Source organism: Balaenoptera physalus, assembly GCF_965194825.1.
Source record: "Balaenoptera physalus genome assembly, chromosome: Y".
Taxonomy (NCBI): domain Eukaryota; kingdom Metazoa; phylum Chordata; class Mammalia; order Artiodactyla; family Balaenopteridae; genus Balaenoptera; species Balaenoptera physalus.
In genome coordinates this window covers 1070970-1090085 of record NC_138904.1, presented here as the reverse complement: position 1 = coordinate 1090085, position 19116 = coordinate 1070970, and the positions used below count along the sequence as shown (strand labels likewise).

The 19116-nt window shown below is 47.8% G+C and overlaps 1 protein-coding gene and 1 long non-coding RNA gene across 2 annotated transcripts in view; both read right to left on the bottom strand.

Moving 5' to 3' along the window:
* Positions 1-680: 680 nt before the first annotated feature.
* LOC309653460 lies at positions 681-12743 on the bottom strand. Its single transcript, XR_014259194.1, has 3 exons — positions 12235-12743; positions 5276-5424; positions 681-2834 (listed from the first exon to the last, which is right to left on the bottom strand). It is a non-coding gene; the product is annotated as an uncharacterized lncRNA (long non-coding RNA).
* Positions 12744-14312: 1569 nt separating this feature from the next.
* Positions 14313-19116, bottom strand: part of LOC309653439 (acetylserotonin O-methyltransferase-like) — a 45635-nt gene continuing 40831 nt past the window's right edge. Inside the window, exon 7 of the mRNA XM_082448132.1 lies at positions 14313-14816. Within this exon, the coding sequence (XP_082304258.1) occupies positions 14440-14816 (377 nt within the window). The 3' untranslated portion in view covers positions 14313-14439. The remainder of the gene's footprint in view (positions 14817-19116) is intronic.

Here is a 19116-nt window from a genome sequence, read left to right as displayed (position 1 = left end):
ACATCATGTTACTCTCAATACCTCTGGCCACCACGTCGACCAATTCTCAACCGAATTTCAAGACACCAGCTGGGTGTCCTACCACGCAACTCAGTCCAGATACTATCGTAGGGGGAGTGTCTGATGCCACGGGTTGAGGACTCGGCCCCACAAAACTGCCCCCACTTCAGACGCCCATCCAAAAGTCCCAGCACGCCACCTGTGCTCCTCACCGACCAGGTGTGCGTCGGAGGTTCCCACGATCTCATTTCCAGGTTCCGTAATCTGCTAGAGGGGCTCACAGAACTCAGAAAAACAGTGCACTTGTTGGAGTACAGGTCTGTTACAGAACGACGCAACTCGGGAGCAGCCCCACGGAAGCTGTGCGTGGAAACCTGTTCACCGACCCGGAAGCTCGCTGACACCCCCAGTTCAGGGATTTTTACGGAGGCTTCGAACTATCGACTGAAAAAAATGCACAACCTAAAGATCGAGAATTATGTTTTATTCGGTGACCTTCCTGAGGACTTAGGCCTGAGAGGTAGCCTCTCACAGCTCTGAGGGACGGTTCCAAAGAGGTCAGGCAGAAGCCCGGTTATATAGGAGTTTTGCTGGAAGAAAAAAACACGTTGTTGAACATCAAAAGATTACTGCTAATTACAAAACAAAGACGTCTCAAGTGAATGAATTTAGCAGCTTTTCTATGTATGGGAAGATACAAGAGTCTGGGCTCATCCAAATCATTCCTTTGATGTGCACCTTAGCCACCTAGGGCCAGGATCCTGTTTTTCTCCAACCTGAGTGCCCCCAGGGTGCACCGCTGGGGGCAGCTGCAGTGGCCAGGGCTTGTCGGCCTCAACGTCCTCTGTTTACTGATACGGCAGGTGTGAATGGAAAATGTCACGTGCCATATCAACAAACAAAGGATGCTGCAGCCATCAAGCCCTCCGCCACTGCCTTGGCCCTGGAAGGTGAGCCCTGCGGAGACTCAGGATGGGAACACACAGGATGCCCAGACTCTTGCATCTTTCCATACAAAGAAAAGCGTTAAATTCATTACCTTGAGATGCCTGATTTCTTTAATTAACAGTAATCTTTTGACGTTCAGACTACCCAGGGTTTTTTTGTTGCAGAAACTCTTATATATCCAGACTCCTCCTGGACTTCTTTGGAGCCGTCCCTCCAAGCTATCTGAGAAGCTGTCTCCTGGGCTTAAGTCCTCAGTTTTCTCCACCAAATAAAACATAATTCTCAACTTTTAGGTTGTGCTTTTTTTTTTTTTTCCAGTCGACACAGGTGACCTTTTTTGTCCACAGTACAGTAGGCATGACTGATTAAATTATTGTCCCCGGGGGGGGGGGGGGGGGGGATTAAACTCAACCCCCAGCCCCTCCCTTCTCCCCAGATGACGGTCAGGGGGCTGGCCTGAAATTTCCAACTCTCTAGTCAGGGTTGGTCTCCATGGCAACAAGCTCCATCCTGAGGCCAACCAGGAGCCACCGGTTAGCCTACAAAAGACCTTATGGCTTCGGAGATTCCAAGGGTTTTCGGTGTCGTGTGCCAGAAGACAGGGGCAGAGACTAAATGCATGTATTTTTTATTATGTCACTGGAGTGGGGAGGGGCTTGCCCTTCTGGGGCTCACCAGTCCCTCTGGGGGTGGCTCCTGGAGCACACCCAGAATTTTCGCCCTGCAGGAGGACAAAGCAGGGTCCTTCCGTCTCACCCTCCTGTTCCTCCTGGGTGTTCACGCGATGCTATTATGTCCCAGACTCTTGCTTCACCACGCATGAGTTTAAACGGGTCAGAGGGACACAGGAACCCACAGCCCCAGTGGAAACTGTCTGCAGACGGCGTCTCAGGATACGGGCAGGGCACTACATCCTCCTGACAGAGTCCCAGCGCTCTGGAAGAAACCTCACTCTTACAAATGACAGCCAAGAAAAAAAGTCAGCAAAATTAAAGAGAGCCATCATCGAAAAAGAGATCAGATTTGTGGTCGCCAGAGGTGGAGGAATTGGATGATTGTTAAGACATATGAGACGTTCAGTTGTAAGCCCTAGGGATGTAAGGTACAACATGATAAATGTAATTAACACTGCTCTGTGTTATGGATGCAAGTTGTTAAGAAAGTATATCCTAAGAGTTCTCATCACAAGGAAAACAATTCCTATTGCTTTCATTCTGTGTCTATACGGGATGATGGATGTTTACTAAACTTACTGTGGTCATCATTTCATGATGTAGGTAACTCAAATCATTATGCCGTGCACCTTCAACTTATCCAGTGCTGTGTGTCCATTAGAGCTCAATAAAACTGGAAGGAAAATAACTGTTAATTAAATCTTTATTTAAGAAAAGCAATCCTATGTTTGCTTACGTGATTCTTCTTTATGTATTCTTATGGGAAAATGACCAGCTTCTAAGTTTCCATCCAATCATCAATGCAGAACAGCAAAAAAGGAAAGAGTTTCTCGCTGTTATTCTATTTTAGTATCTATCTTTGGCCAAACTACCATAAATACAAACTACAAAGTGCAAAAAAAAATAGAGTGCCATCGAAGTCAGGACACCAGTGACAGCGTGTTTGCTGGAGAAAGATAAAATCTCATGCTAAGAGCAACGATGAACTTTGGATAAAATAGAGAAATGTGTGTTGAAGGCACTGAGCTGGAACCAGCAAAAGCAGAAGCTGCTGGAGGAAGGGCCCTTGGGGGAGAGGAATCACAAGGGTGAGACTGATATCCATCTACACTGCTGTCTGAGGGCAGCCCCCTGCCGTGGTCCACAGCTTCTGGGGGTCGGAGGTCAGGAAGCAAGGGACGGCCTTGCTGAGCGGCTTAGTGTGGGTGGAAACTGAGGAAGTAAAAGAAAAGAAAGGAACCGTGGAACACCAACATTTGCAGAACAAATTTCTGCTCACATCGTGGCCGACTCCCCCGTCACACGTTGTAGCGGGTGGGGACACAGCTGCAAAGACCCCGGGGCGTGCAGTCTGCGGCGGGGCGTGCGGTCTGAAGCGGGGCGTGTGGCCTGAAGCGGGGCGTGCGGTCTGAAGCGGGACGTGCAGCCTGAAGCAGGAGCTGGAGTCTGAAGTCAGCGGCCGGCATTTCTGCACCTGCTCCCTGACGGGCAATAGAGTCTGCAGTTCTCACCCTGCCCGTCAGACGGGCTTGACGGACATCAGAGACCTTCCACGGAGCCCCCGGAATGACCAGGCCTGAGGAGTAAGGGCCACGACCCAGGTCGAGAGAATACGCCCCAGGACAAAGGGCAAAACGAAGATCAATCCACCCACAGAAACCCACAACCAGGTGTCTTCAAGCTCAAGGAGATGCTGCATCCGCTTCTTGAAACAAAACTAAGTACTCTTCAGAAGAAGATGACATAATAAAAGTCCCCAATACACTGTCCACAGTTTCACTTATATGTATAACCTCTATTATCCACCTACCTACCTAACATCTATGTATCTACCTATCACTTTTCTCTCGTCCATCCATCTGTCCATCTACCTATCCATCTATCTACCTATATGTACATCAATATCTATCTATATCTATGTATCTACCTACTTACCTACCTATCATCTCTGCCCCCTGCCCTCCCCCTGAAGAGGCTTAGCTAAAATGCTTAAAAAACAAAACAGTAACAATAACATGTACGTTTCTCAGTGGAACCACAGAACAGAGACCCAGGCACTCAAGAAGCAGATCCCATATCAAGCACACAGCACTTAAATCATCTGGGTTCTTTACAAAGTATACTCCCTACACTTTGAGATCAGATGCAAAATTGCAGAGACACATGCATATGCAATTCCATGAAATCCAGAACATCAGACTCTGGGTCCTAAGAGTGGAGACTGGAGAAGGTGACTGAAGTGGATACATCAGAAAGGGGGGAGGGGGAGGGGAAGGAAGGCAAGGGAAATACGATGACGAGGAATGCACTGAAAAGGGAGAACATTTCATGAACTGGCCCCCGCCTGTGCCGCCCCCCAAAAAGGCATTAGGAAGCAGTGCATAGAAAAAGATGCGCTTATATGGGCTTCCCTCGTGGCGCAGCGGTTGAGAATCTGCCTGCCAATGCAGGGGACACGGGTTCGAGCCCTGGTCTGGGAAGATCCCACATGCCGCGGAGCAACTAAGCCCGTGAGCCACAACTACTGAGCCTGCGCCTCTGGAGCCTGTGCTCTGCAACAAGAGAGGCCCGCGCACCGCGATGAAGAGTGGCCCCCGCTTGCCACAACTAGAGAAAGCCCTCGCACAGAAACGAAGACCCAACACAGCCAAAAAAATTAATTACTTAATTAATTAATTTAAAAAAAAAAAAGCACTAAGTCAGGAGTGGTGCATAATCTAACACAGTCCTCGATCTTAAAGATGCCGTCTTAAAAAAAAAAAAAATTAAAAAAAAAAAAAAAAAAAAGATGCGCTTATTTTAGTTTTGAAGGCTCCACCATTTATTCAACCAAGAAAGAGAAAGCTGACCATATAATCCAGCAATCCCACTCCTGGGCATATACCCGAACAAAACTTTAATTCAAAAAGATACATGCACCCCAATGTTCACAGCAGCACTATTCACGACAGCCAAAACATGGAAGCACCTAACGTCTATCGACAGAGGAATGGATAAAGAAGATGTGGTACATATATACAATGGAATACTACTCAGCCATAAAAAAGAATGATGAAATAACACTATTTGCAGCAACATGGATGGACCTAGGGATTATCATACTAAGTGAAGTAAGCCAGACAAAGACAAATACCCTATGATACCACTTATATGTGGAATCTAAAAAAAGACACAAGTGAACTTATTTACAAAACAGAAATAGACTCACAGGCATAAAAAGCAAACTTATGGTTACCTAAGGGGAAGCGGGGGAGGGATAAATTAGGAATTTGGAATTAACAGATACACACTACTGTATATAAAATAGATAAACAACAAGGACCTACTGTATAACAGAATGATATTCAATATCTTGTAATAACCTATAATGGAAAACAATCTGAAAAAGAATATATAAATGATATATATAAATAATATACATATTATATATACAACACATGTATAAAATCACTTTTGCTGTACACCTGAAACTGACACAACATTGTAAATCAACTATACTTCAATAAAAAAGTTTAAAAATTTTTTTTAATAATTAAATGCAATTTTAAAATAAAGAACAAAGGTCCTTAATTCACTTGGCCCCTCACACCAGAAGTGAGAGGAACAGAGGGAGAGTTTCTATCTCCCTCTCTGGGAGGCTTCCAAAAACACACCTTGGTCCACACCAAGAAAGGAATGGAATACTTCATTAAATAGAAATGTGAAGTGAAGAGATACGATGTAGACACATTTCCATCGGCACCTGCAACATCTGAAAATCTCACCTCTACCCCACACGTCATAATCTATAAGGGAAAAGAATCTGGAAAAAATACATATATATGTATGTAAATATAACTGAATTACTTCGCTGTACACCTGAAAGTAACACAATATTGTAAATCAACTACACTTCAATTAAAAAAAATTTTAAAAAACAATGGCAAAGGGGGCAGATCAAGTCATTAGAAGACTTTGTTTCTGCGCGTTGCATCCGAGTGACTGACGGAGGGTCCCCTTCCTGTCCAGGGCTCCACAGACCCCCGCGCTCTCATCTTTCTCCGTGCTGGTATTATTATAGTTGCCCTAAAGGGTAACATCGACACTTGAATTTATTTTGTGGCCAGATGTTCTGCTGGGCACATAACTCACGAATGCCCCAGAGTGAGGGTATCTGCATCCCGTTTGTACAGGTAAACAGTGAAAAAAGCTCGCTGCTAAGCAGGGTCAGGATTAGGGTGAGGAGAGCAAGGCACTGCCCTCAGGCAGAAAATTGAAGATGACACCAAAAAAAAAAACAACAACAACAACCAGAAAGCAAGATAAATAATGTCTAGTGCAAGATTTTTAAAAATCAAAGTGAATACAAACATCACATAAAATATCAGCATTTTGGATCCAGGCAGGAGCCCCTCACCCCCGGGACTCTGGTCCTGAGTGGGAGAACCAGGGTGTCCAAGCTTCTTTACCGCAGGCAACAGGCTGAATCACCCATGGGTCTAAGGTTACAAACTGGTATTTGAGGACTACAAACGGGTAGTATCAGCTCTTTCCCAAGTCCTCAAAGCCCCCCAGCAGAGGTCAAGTGGCAGCCTGGTGAGAACATCACATCAACGGAATCACACGATGGAATGAGGACCAATGAACCAGTGAACCAGGGATGGCAGCGCCTGGTCGACCAGAGGGATGCACCAGATGGCCCCTCTGGGAAACTCCTGCCACGCCCAAGGGGCACAGTGACCACCCACAGGGTGGGGGCACAGGGCACGGCGACAACCCACAGCAGCCGTCTGCTGGCCTCCACCCTCGTGACAGTGTCTGGAACCCAGGACAGACAGGGACACATCGGATACTCCCCCACAGGGCAGTGCACCCTGGGGCCCCACCCTGGAAGCCCACTGTCCTCCACCCCATGTGGCTCCAGGGAAAGGGCTCCTGGAGCCCTGGCATCCACTACCTCGCCTCCTTGGCGGTCCCACCAGCCTCCAAGGACCCTACGATGAAATGCTGTCCCAATCAATCCATATTTTTTTTAATTAATTAATTAATTTATTTATTTTTGGCTGTGTTGGGTCTTCGTTGCTGTGCGAGGGCTTTCTCTAGTTGTGGCAAGCGGGGGCCACTCTTCATCGCGGTGGGCGGGCCTCTCACTATCGCGGTCTCTCTTGTTGCGGAGCACAGGCTCCAGACGCGCAGGCTCAGTAGTTGTGGCTCATGGGCCTAGTTGCTCCGCGGCATGTGGGATCTTCCCAGACCAGGGCTCGAACCCGTGTCCCCTGCATTGGCAGGCAGACTTTCAACCACTGCGCCACCAGGGAAGCCCCCCAATCAAGCCATATTAAACCGAAAAAAGAACCCATCTCCTTGTGGTATATATATATATATATATATACATACACACACACACACACACACACACACACACACACACACACACACACTGGAATACTATTCAGCCATGAAAAAGAATAAAATAATGCCATTTGCAGCAACATGGATGCAGCTAGAGATTATCATACTAAGTGAAGTAAGTCAGAGAAGAACCAATACTGTATGATATCACTCATATGTGGAATCTAAAATACAAGTCAAATGAACTTAGCTACCAAAAAAAAAAAAGACTCACAAATATAGAGAACAGACATGTGGTTGCCAAGGCGGGGCGGGGGGGACGGATGGATTGGGAGTTTGGGGTTAGTAGATGCAAACTATTATATATAGGATGGATAAGCAACAAGGAGAAAGGCAAATATCATATGATATCACTTATCTGTGAAATCTAAAATATGACACAAATGAACCTATTTACAAAACAGGAAGAGACTCACAGACATAGAACACAAACTTATGGTTACCAAAGGGGAAGGGGGGGAGGGATAAATTAGGAGTTTGGGATTAAGAGATACAAACTACTATATGTAAAATAGATTAACAAAAAGGACCTACTGTATAGCACAGGGAACAACACCCAATATTTTGTAATAACCTATAATGGAAAAGACGCTAAAAAAGAATATATATATATATATATACACACACAGATATATATATGTACATATGTATAACTGAATCACTTTGCTGTATACCTGAAATGAACAAAACACTGTAAAACAACTATACTTCAATTTTTAAAAAATCCTCTCTAGTCAAAAATAAGTGAACCCCCTCAGAACTAAACCTTCTTTCACTGAATTCTGCCGAGCAATAGAGTTCTGATGTTCTGACCTAGAGATACTTCTTTCGGTGAACTGGTTATACAGCGACCAGCTTCTAGCTGCTAGTTGACCTTGACGATCATTCAAGAACAGTCCACCATCTACCCACAAGGAGCCAAAAGCCAGAGAATAATATAACCATCCAACGAGTCATTCTCACAAAGAATCACTATCACAACTCTCTGACGGTTCGCCGTGAATCCCCCAGAAACAATCCATCACAGCGATGGACGAATAAATCACTTCATTCCAGCTTTCAGATCATGGATATTTTTATAAAGACATGCAGGTTGTAGGTTTCCATAAAACGTTCACGGGTTTTCGTTCAATGCCTGGTGAGACTCACGTTTAATCAATGCGCACTTGTACCAAAAAATGGAATCGTGCATTTAGCAGAGAAGAAACAGAATAAGTGTGTGGTTCATGTTTTAATTCAGGATCCCAAGGCTCTGCTCAGGCCCAGGTCTATTCACCAACAAAATAAAATTCCTCTCCGAGACAGGCGCGGTCTCCAGTTTATGACACTCTGCCGGCTAATCCTCGGGCATGAGAATAAAGTCCTTGGGGACGAGAGAGGGGCCACAGTGCAATAAAAACCATGCACAGCATGGGGCCCTGGCGGCTTTAGGGCCTCATAAACCCTCCTGCCCCCAACCGCCCCCCACCCCGAGACTGAGCCCTGCGTCCCCAGCAACACCGTGCACGGTGCTGGTTTATGGGCGCGCGGTCCTACGGCATCTGTTTACGGGCCTCCTGGTCTCCCAGGAGGTGAGACCGTTTTGCTCTCGGCATCCTACCGAGGACGGTAGGAGGCTGAATCCCAGAGAATGCTGAATCTCAGCCACCTCAGCCACGTGTGTCCTCACTCCCTGAACTTCGATGACCCCGCACGGTAGGAAACAGGGCTGACAGAGCCGACGAAAGGCATACTCGCCCCGCTAAATCAAGCTTTATGGTCACAGAGAGACAACCGGCCCGGGGAACACAGCCACATGGGGTGCGGGGGGATAAGAGCCTGCAGTGAGAGGCCTCGGGGGGAGCTCACAGGGACACGCGAGACACACACACAGACACACGGATGCAGGAATAAATACAGACACACAGATACATACGCAAAGACACACACAGATGCAGGACAAAAGAAGATGCACCCAGTCGCAGGAATAAATATAGATGCACACGGGCGTACACACACAGACACACAGACGCAGGAATAAATACAGATGCACACGGGCATACACACACACACAGACGCAGCAATAAATACAGATGCACACGGGCGTACACACACACACACACACAGACGCAGGAATAAATACAGATGCACACGGGCGTACACACACACACACACACACAGACGCAGGAATAAATATAGATGCACACGGGCGTACACACACAGACACACACACGCAGCAATAAATATAGATGCACACGGGCGTACACACACACACACACACACGCAGCAATAAACAGGCACACACAGACACACAACTGCAGAGACACACACACACACACAGACGCAGCAATAAATATAGATGCACACGGGCGTACACACACAGACACACACACGCAGCAATAAACAGGCACACACAGACACACAACTGCAGAGACACACACACACACAGACGCAGGAATAAATATAGATGCACACGGGCGTACACACACAGACACACACACGCAGCAATAAATATAGATGCACACGGGCGTACACACACACACACACACGCAGCAATAAACAGGCACACACAGACACACAACTGCAGAGACACACACACACACAGACGCAGGAATAAATATAGATGCACACGGGCGTACACACACAGACACACACACGCAGCAATAAATATAGATGCACACGGGCGTACACACACACAGACACAGACGCAGCAATAAACAGGCACACACAGACACACAACTGCAGAGACACACACAGATGCGGGACAAAGATGCACATACATGTAAACTTATACAGACACAGCTACACACACACACACACACAGACACATACGCAGACACACATAAACCTGGATACACACATGCACACACGCACAGTCTCAGGGACCACACAGGCTTTCACGACAAAGTAGGAGGACCCGATGCCTCGAAGAGGAGGAGGATTTGCTCAGAAGCCTGGACTCTCCCTGCCGTCTGGGGTGACGCGCAGGTGACAAAGCCCCTCAGCATCCCCCCGACTCCCCCCACAGCGACTTTGTCACATGGGAAGAAAACGTATCCCTGAGTTTCCTGGTGTTCCAGGAGCCACGACTGCACCGTGCACACAGTAGGTCCTCCGCCGTGTCCGCTGGAAGCAAAGCCTGCGAGCTAGCCAGGAAATATGACCCGGCTCCTCTGAGGCTGAGCAAACTCCAGGCAACGCCGAAGTAAGGAAGTAAAAACCAGACCGGCCGCGAATCCCAACACGCCCTCACGGCTCCCCTACTATAGGGGAAACGGAGACCCTCCCCAAAGAGGCGTAGGAAAAAAGACGTAAGATGCCAAATGAGGTGCGTGAAGAACGGCACCAGGTCCTGAGTTTCTCCTGGACGCCCAAGAATCTCCAGGACCAGAGTCCCAGGACACCCCCCACCCACCACTTTTTCTCGATTCCTCCAATGCGCAAGGCGTTGGCTTCACCAGGAACACGCCCAGAGCCTTCTGCGAACAACGTGCCTCTTTCTTCCAGGGTCCAAGTGCCCCCAACCCTGAACTAGCAGCCCTTTGCATGTCACGGCCACGGTGGTTAAGGGGACCCGCGTCCCGGCGAGGGTGCAGGGGCTGCTTCTCAAAGGCAGACACTTCCAGAGGAGGGGAGTTTGTTCAATCCACCCCCGATGGATTTTACCCAAAACACATCCAATCGCAGCGTTTGGTGCGAGGGGCTGGCCATTTAAAACGGGAGAGGGTCTCACCTGCACCGCAGAAAATGCGTAAATACTCTCTACTCCCTTATAGGGAGAACCAAGGCTTTAGGGATGAAAGTTTCCACGTGTTTTAACTCACTCCGAGCATGGAAATCGTGGAAATTCACCCAAATAAAAGGTGTATCACATGTTGCTTGCTGGAGGGCGTTCTTGGTGGAATTGTGTCCCACCACCAAAGTGTTAAGTTGACTTCCTAGCCTGGTACCTCAAAATGGGGCCTTATTAGGAAACGGGATCTCTGCAGATGGGATGCAGTGAAGGGTCTGACATGAGGTCCTCCTGGAGGAGGGTGGCCCTACATCCAATGGCAGGGTCCTTCTAAGACACAGAAGAGGAGAGACACAGACACAGAGGAGAAGCCCCATGAAGACAGAGGCAGAGACGGGAGGGATGCGGCCACAAGCTCAGGGACGCCTGGAGCCCCCAGAAGCTGGAAGAGGTGGGAAGGACCCTCCCCTGGAGCCTCTGGAGGGCGCGTGGCCCTGGGACACCTGGACCTCAGATGTCTGGTCCCCAGGATGGGGGAGGATGAATTCCTGTGGTTTTAACCCACCTGATTTGTGGTCATTTATTACAACGACCCCAGGAAACCAATTTACGGTGCAAAGAAAGCAAAGCACCCACGTTACTGTACTTATGTGAGAATCAACAAATGCAAAATTAAATTTCAGAGACACACTTGTCTTGACCAACAGGAGCATGGGTCACACCACGCATTTACAGATGCTATGACGGTCTGCCTTGCAAAACTCAACGGGTCCGCTCTTACGTGGTAGGGCAAAACGTTTAGCCCCAAAATATTTTAATCGCTTTTCTACGTCAAACGTAAGTAATAAGAAAACATTCTGAAGGTCTTGAAGCAACGGAACACAGAGTATAAACCCCGAGACGTACGCCGTGGGAGATCGTCTCCACCGGCCTGAAAGCACGTTCATTATATCAGGAACCACCCTTCACCTGCGGCCCCTCCTCGGTCAGCAGGACAGGTGAAGGAATTTGTGCTTTTTTCTAACAGCCTTGGAAAACCACGGAGGCTTTAAGCACGTACAGACATGATCTCACTGTTGCTTCAGACAATTCTCTGACCACAGAGAGAAGGCTGGCTTACGGGGAAAAGGCCAAGAGCAGAGCGGTCAGCGCCAGGAGAAGGTGTTTGCTCCAAAGGAGTAGAAAAAATAATAATATTAATTATTATTAAAGGAAAACCGTGTCTCTACTCACAGCACTTCCGACACCCAACGTGTGGGCTTTCCGCACCCAGCAAGCCTCCGGTTCTCCTGGGACACAGCTGGGTGGCCTCCACTTCACCTCTGACAGGGGCCCGCGTGCGCGCAGACCTCCCGGGTAAAGGCTCGGCCCCCCAGGGCGGCTCCCACGTCACCACCAAGCGCAGGGACTGGGGCCCCAGGCCGCCCACGCTTGCGTCCCACAAGGCTACACACGGAGGGTCCCCGCGCGGCCTCCTCAGAGAACTCAGGCACCACGTGGCTGACTCACCCGTTTATCGGAAAGCGACGGACAGCCAGAGAGGGCGGTGGACGGCGGGGCCCGGGAGGGCCCCAGCGCCGGAGCTTCTGTCTCCGTGGAGTCTGGGGCGCGTCACTCTCCCAACGTGCGGACCGGTTCCCCGACCCGGAAGCTCTCGGAACCCCGCTACGCAGGGTTTGCACGGGGCTGCCGCCAGGCACGACGGTCCGAAGCCTCGCGCCTCGGGCGCCGCTCGAGCCCCGCCCCCTGTGCGCTGCGTGGCGCCTGGGGGCGGGGCTGAACGGCCCACCCTCTCGTCACGTGGCTGGTTCCTCGGGGCAACCGGCCCGCGCCTCCCAGGGCTACGCCTCCGCGCAGACTCAGGCGCGGCGGGGCTCGTTCCGAGGGTCGCAGGATGCTCCTCGCGCCTGCGTCACTCGGGAAGCTCCTAGGGTTTCGGGAGCTCTGCGCCAGGAACCGGGAGATCGCCCTGCATTAGGATGCGCCCTAAATCCAATGATAAGCGTCCTTATACGTAGAATATTATACTGTATAGTATGAATTATATATAATTTTATATATGATTATAATTTTAATTATACGTAAATTACAACATATGAGACACACATATGCAATATAATTATAGATTGTACACATTATATACATTTATAAACGATATGATACATATTATATATAAACAGGTAAAGTGTTACCTGTATGTCATAATCATATGGAATTATACTTACATAGCTATAATTATAGGTGATTAAAGATGATTATTATAATATATAATAGGTATATGATTATATGGCTATAAATAATATGGTATATTATATTTATATTTTAATATATATTAATTAATATTCATGCTACATATTTAATTTACATATTTAATTTTATTCCTTATATAGTATAAAATATATTAAATGTATATTATACATTATACATAAAATGTATACTCTACATTATATGTATATATTATAATTATATTAATAAAATAATATATATTATTTCCATGTATATAATTATGTTACAATATATAGTAAATTTATATGTAATTTATATATATAAATTATAATATAATTAATATAATATAAATATATCATAATATATAATATTGCCGTACAATATATACAGTATAATACGTATAATCATATACAGTACAATATATAAGGTAATAATATATATCATTGTATACAGTATAATATATATTATAGAGTGCAACCTATAGCAGTATAAGAATACAATGAATATTCTATTTTATATATTTATATGTATATAATTTATAGACAAATCATACATTACATTTATGTTTTCATGGATCTTATACAATTTGTAGTTAACATATCATGCACAATGGAGAAGCAAAAGTGTTATTTGAGACCCCGATGCATAAGTTTCTTTCACAGACTCTATGGGGTTTCAGCAAGACGTGGGATAGGATTCAAAAACTAGGGAAGAAAGGTGGCGTCTCCCCAGGCACTTTCTGGTCCCTCACGCGATGCCTGGGACGTGAGCCCGGCGGTGGTGAAGGTTCCGCGGTTGGCGCCCACGTTGCAGGGAGTGTGGACTCCGGGAGCCGCAGCCCCTGGGGTCCGTGCAGCTGCTCCTCCGAGTAAGGACGGCCCCTCTCTCCTCCCCCAGGCAGCCCCTGACCTGTGACCCCTCACATCTCCCAATCCCCCAGACCCCTGCCCATCCCCTGACCCCCGTCTCCCCTCCTTCCTCCTACCGACCCCACTCCTCCCAGGGCCCCACCTGCCCTTCCCTCCTCATCCTGGAACCAGCTCTGCCCAGGACAGCAACCCCACCACTCACCCCGCTCCTGCCGGACGGGCCCTGCGTCCCAATTCCCACCCCATCCACACACACCCCTGTCTTCTTTCCCAGGTCCTTTCCCCAGCTGTATCCGTAGGGCTCTACAGAGCAACAGAACCAATGGGATGTGTGGATGGAAAGAAGATAGGTAGATAACAGAAGGATAGATGATAGATAGATAAATGATAGATAGATAGATTGATAGATAGATGATAGAGATGATAGATGGACGATAGATAGAGAGGATAGATAGATAGATAGAGAGGATAGATAGATACATACATATAGATGTAGATACATATAGATAGATAGCCGTGAGATATTCTCCCTCCACTTTTGTTCTATTCAGACCTTCAACTGATTAGACGAGGCCCACCCACCCTGGGGAAGACCACCTGCTTCACTCAGTCCACTGATTCACATGCCCATCTCATCCAGAGACACCCTCCCAGACACACCCAGAATCACATTTGACCAGCTGTCTGGGCCCCTGTGATCTATAAAGTTAAGTTGACGCATAGAATTAACCATCACAGCTGGTGAGCGGCAGCAATACCCGTGTGGAGGGGGAGAAACAGAGTGGCCCCTCCAGGTCTGTCTGCAGAGCCAGCCAGGAGAGGCTCGTGGCTCTGGGGCTCTTCTTGGGAACATCAGCCTGCAAGGCGAGGTCAGGGCGCTCACACCCTCCTGTCTCGACAGGATCTGCGAGCCCCCCATGCAGACATCGTCCCAAGCTGGCAGGAAGCTGAGGAAGCCTCTGTCGTTCCTCTCTCCGTGTGGCCTGTTCCAAACGCCTGTCGGTAATAAATCCCCATCAAATGGGAACATATTGTATATGTATAACTGATTCACTTTGTTATAAAGCAGAAGCTAACACACCATTGTAAGGCAATTATACTTCAATAAAGATGTTTAAAAAAAAAAAATCCCCATCAAAAGGAAAGAAGCCATTGCATCTGGGCACTTTGATGCAAACCCATTTTCCTCGCAGGGACTCATCCCGACTATATCAACGTGCAGAATTCAAAAGAAATCATTCTCCTTTCCCTCGGAGAGATGCGGTCTAGGGAAACAAAGACCTACAGGGTCAGCTCCTGGGGTCCCTTCCTATTTACTTCACTCCTCAGAAATCCTTAGAATCCTTAGAATTCCTATAAACAAGGGGTCGCGTTTGCAGGTGAATTGGGACCATCTTGACTGGCTGGTATTCATACGGTAATGGAGGATTTTCTTCCCGCTAAATAAAGCACATCTGATGCAAACCATCCCTGTTCCTTCCGCTTCGTTTGTCCTCAGATGTTTCTGGAATCTAACCCGGGTTTGTAGGCAAGATTGAGGTGAAGAGGATAGTTACCCCTGGTCAACCCCAACCGGATAATCCAGGAAGATGTCATCTTGAGATCCTTCAATTCATCCCATGTGCAGAGACCCTGTTTCCAAACACGGTCACATTCACAGGTTCTGGAGATAAGGATGTGAGCACATTTGGGGGGACCCCCAGGCCATGCTAGTATTGCCATATTGTAACCACATAATCAATCAATCAATGAATTTGGGTTGTCCACAGCAACCCAAACGGCCAGCACACAAGATGGACAACCCTTCCTCCAAAGACCCAGACTGGAAATTAATCTCAGAAACACAGCTGCCCCTGAATTTATACCTTCCTGGAAGTGACAAGCTCGTGACTGCACGAAACCTCCGTATAAGCAGGTACGGCGAGACACTCATTTTCTGCTTATTTTTATAAATTCCCAGACCTAGGTCGGAGGTAATAGATTTCCTTTTCCTCAGCATCTCCGTATATAAATAACCTTGCTTATTCAGGGGTAAAAATAGCAGCCTGGATGCGATCGTTCAAACAGAAACAGCGAAGGAGAAGAAAATGAAATATGCAGACTCCAAAGGTTAAAAATTGTGGGGAGAAAACCTGAAAGAGCACATACGCAGTCACAAAAGAAACAGTGTGACAAGAAGTGTCTGCTCTGGAAATAAGCATGCGGGAGAACAGGAAGCACTCAGGTGCGCTGGGGGCTCATGAACCAACACAGGTAGAAGCAGGGGGTCTCCTCCTCCCCATCATTGCCTCCCTCACCTGGGGAAGGTCGTCTGGACCATCCAGGCTCCTCTGTAAACCAGGGATTGGATACGGGTTTGGACGCTGCATCAAGGTTCCCAAGACCCCCCGGGATTGACAACTGTCTGGAAGGACTCAGGCTTATTACAAGGTGGAACTCACGGTCATGGTTTAGTCCCATGAACGGATACACAGCAAAATCAGCAAAGGGAAAGCTGTGTGGGGTGGATCCTGGGGGGAACGAGGTGCAAGCTTCCAGGGTCCTGTCCCTGTGGAGTCGCACGGGATGCACTGAAGTCCTCAAGCAACGAGTCGTGACCACGCGTGTGAGATGCTGTCGCCAGGGAATTTTAACTGAATATAGTAGCGCTCAAACACTGTGACTGTGCCCCCAGGGGACACTTGGCAATGTCTGCGGACATTTTTGGTTTTCACCACCGGGGAGGGGGAGCTCCTGGCACCTGGTGGGTGGAGACCAGGGAAGCTGCTCCACACCCCACAGGGCCCAGGACGCCTCTCATCAGAGAGTCACCCAGCCCCAGATGTCAGTAGTGCTGAGGCTGAGAAATCCTGACCTAACATGAGAGACTCTATCTATCTATCTATCTATCTATCTATCTATCTATCTATCTATCTATCTATCTATCTATCTACCTATCTACCTACCTATCTACCTATCTGTCTATCATCTCATGTATCTATCTATCCATCCATCCATCCATCCATTTATCTGTCTATGGCTGTGGTTCTAAACCAGGGATGACTTTGCCCCCAGGGGACATATGACAATGTCCAGAGACGTCTTTGGTGTCACACTGGGGGGAGGGGAGCTCCTGGCACCTGGCGGGTGGAGACCAGGGAAGCTGCTCCACACCCCGCAGGGCCCAGGACGCCCCACATCAGAGAGTCATCCAGCCCCAGACGTCAGCCGTTAAAACTGCTCTAAGGAAGTCCTGCCACCATGAATTTTCAAAACATTCTTTGCTCTCAGTCTTTCCCAGACTTGGTACCAACGACATCTGGCACCTGAAAGGCTGCACATGCCCGGCTTGTCAGGAAAAGACTTTTAACGGGAAAACGCAGAGGTGGGTGGGAATGTGAAATTGGAAGAGGATGGCTGAGTTCAGGAGGAAGACGGTTTACAACTCGGACACGGAGAGGCCAGGAGAAAAGCGAGGAACAGAACGGAAAGCTCAGGGGAGCAGGTGCGCCGGGAAGCAGGCAGCATGGGTTTGTGTATTAATCCAAAGCAGGAAGCGAGGCTGCAGGGCGCCTCCCGGAGCAGCTGAGATGTTGGTCTGCGACGCCTCACGGGGAAGCCAGGGCTCACCTGGTCCAGCCTCACCTACTCAGGAAGCCTCGTTAAAGTTGCTGAAAATGAACATGGGGGGCGTGAGCCACGGGCAACAGAAGCCAGAGCCGAGGAGGCAGGAAACACAGGCTGTGGGGAATCCAAGGTTGTCAACGGAGCCCCCCAAGGGGATCAAAAAGAGCCTCCCCCCCTCCTGCTCAGTTAGACACACACGACCTTCTCCTCCCCTTTCATCTGTCCCTTCATGGTCAGCAAATGTCATGGCCTTTGAAAAGCACAGGACCTGCCCTCCGTGGACCCCGTGTGGCCGTCCCCCAGGGAATGACCCACAAAGGGCCAAGCAAGAAGATGCCCTGAGTATCGCTCCCCGAATTCCCTCCTCCACCCTGCCCGCCCCCCCAGCCCCAGGCAGCCACTGACCTGCTTCCCGTCACTATGGCATTGATTGCATCGTTTAGAACTTTCCAAGCATGGGATTTCCAGACACTTACATTTTCCTAGAAATGGAACGACACCATGTGTTCTCTGGGGTTCTGGCTGCTTTTAATCTGCATCATTATTTGGAGATTCCTTCACCTTGCTGCTTCTTACACTTTCGTGCCAGGGTATTTTTTTTTTTTTTTTTTGCTTTTGGTTTCTTTTTTTTTGAACGGTCCATTTCAATAAATCAAAGAGGTAGATTCCTAGAATGCATCCCCCCCCCATCAATTCCACACAGTTAATCCCACACATTTTTAACTGTAAAAAATAAAATACTGTACTAAAAGAGATTGGAAGCTACGTTTATACTTTTATAAAGGAAGGCTTTTCTAAACATAATGGACAGAGGTAGGACACGGTGAACAGAGATTGGATGATTTGCTTTGCCATCAAATTAGAAATGGCAAATCAAAAAAACTTAAGTGGGAGGGATAAATTGGGAGATTAGTATTGACATATACACATGACTATATATAACACAGATAACTAATGAGAACCTACTGTATAGCACAGGGAACTCTACTCAATGCTCTGTAATGACCTATATGGGAAAAGAACCTTAAAAAAGAGTGAATACATGTATATGTATAACTGATTCACTTTGCTGTACACCTGAAACTAACACAGCACTGTAAATCAACTATACTGCAATAAAAATTTTTTTAAAATAAGTTAGGGACTTCCTTCGTGGCGCAGTGGTTAAGAATCCGCCTGCCAATGCAGGGGACACGGGTTTGAGCCCTGGTCCCGGAAGATCCCACATGCCGCGGAGCAACTAAGCCTGTGCGCCACAACTACTGAGCCTGTGCTCTAGAGCCCGGGAGCCACAACTACTGAAGTCTGTGCGCCTAGAGCCCGTGCTCTGCAACAAGAGAAGGCACCACAATGAGAAGCCCGTGCACCGCAACGAAGAGTAGCCCCCGCTTGCCGCAACTAGAGAAAGCCCGCGCGCAGCAACGAAGACCCAACGTAGCCATAAATAAATAAATAAAATTTTTTTAAAAAGGTTAAAAAAAAACTTAAGTGGCAAATTACAAACTGATGGGAAACGGGCAAAGCAGGCAAACGGGCTTTTTGTACAAAAAGTCATCACGCTTTGCACGCAGGCCAGGACTCATATTTTTCCAGCTGAAACCCACCCTCCTTCAAGTATTTATCAATAGGTAAAGTGCCTCAGAAACACACAGTAATTAGCCCTGCGTGGAGGGTAACGGACGCTTTTCTG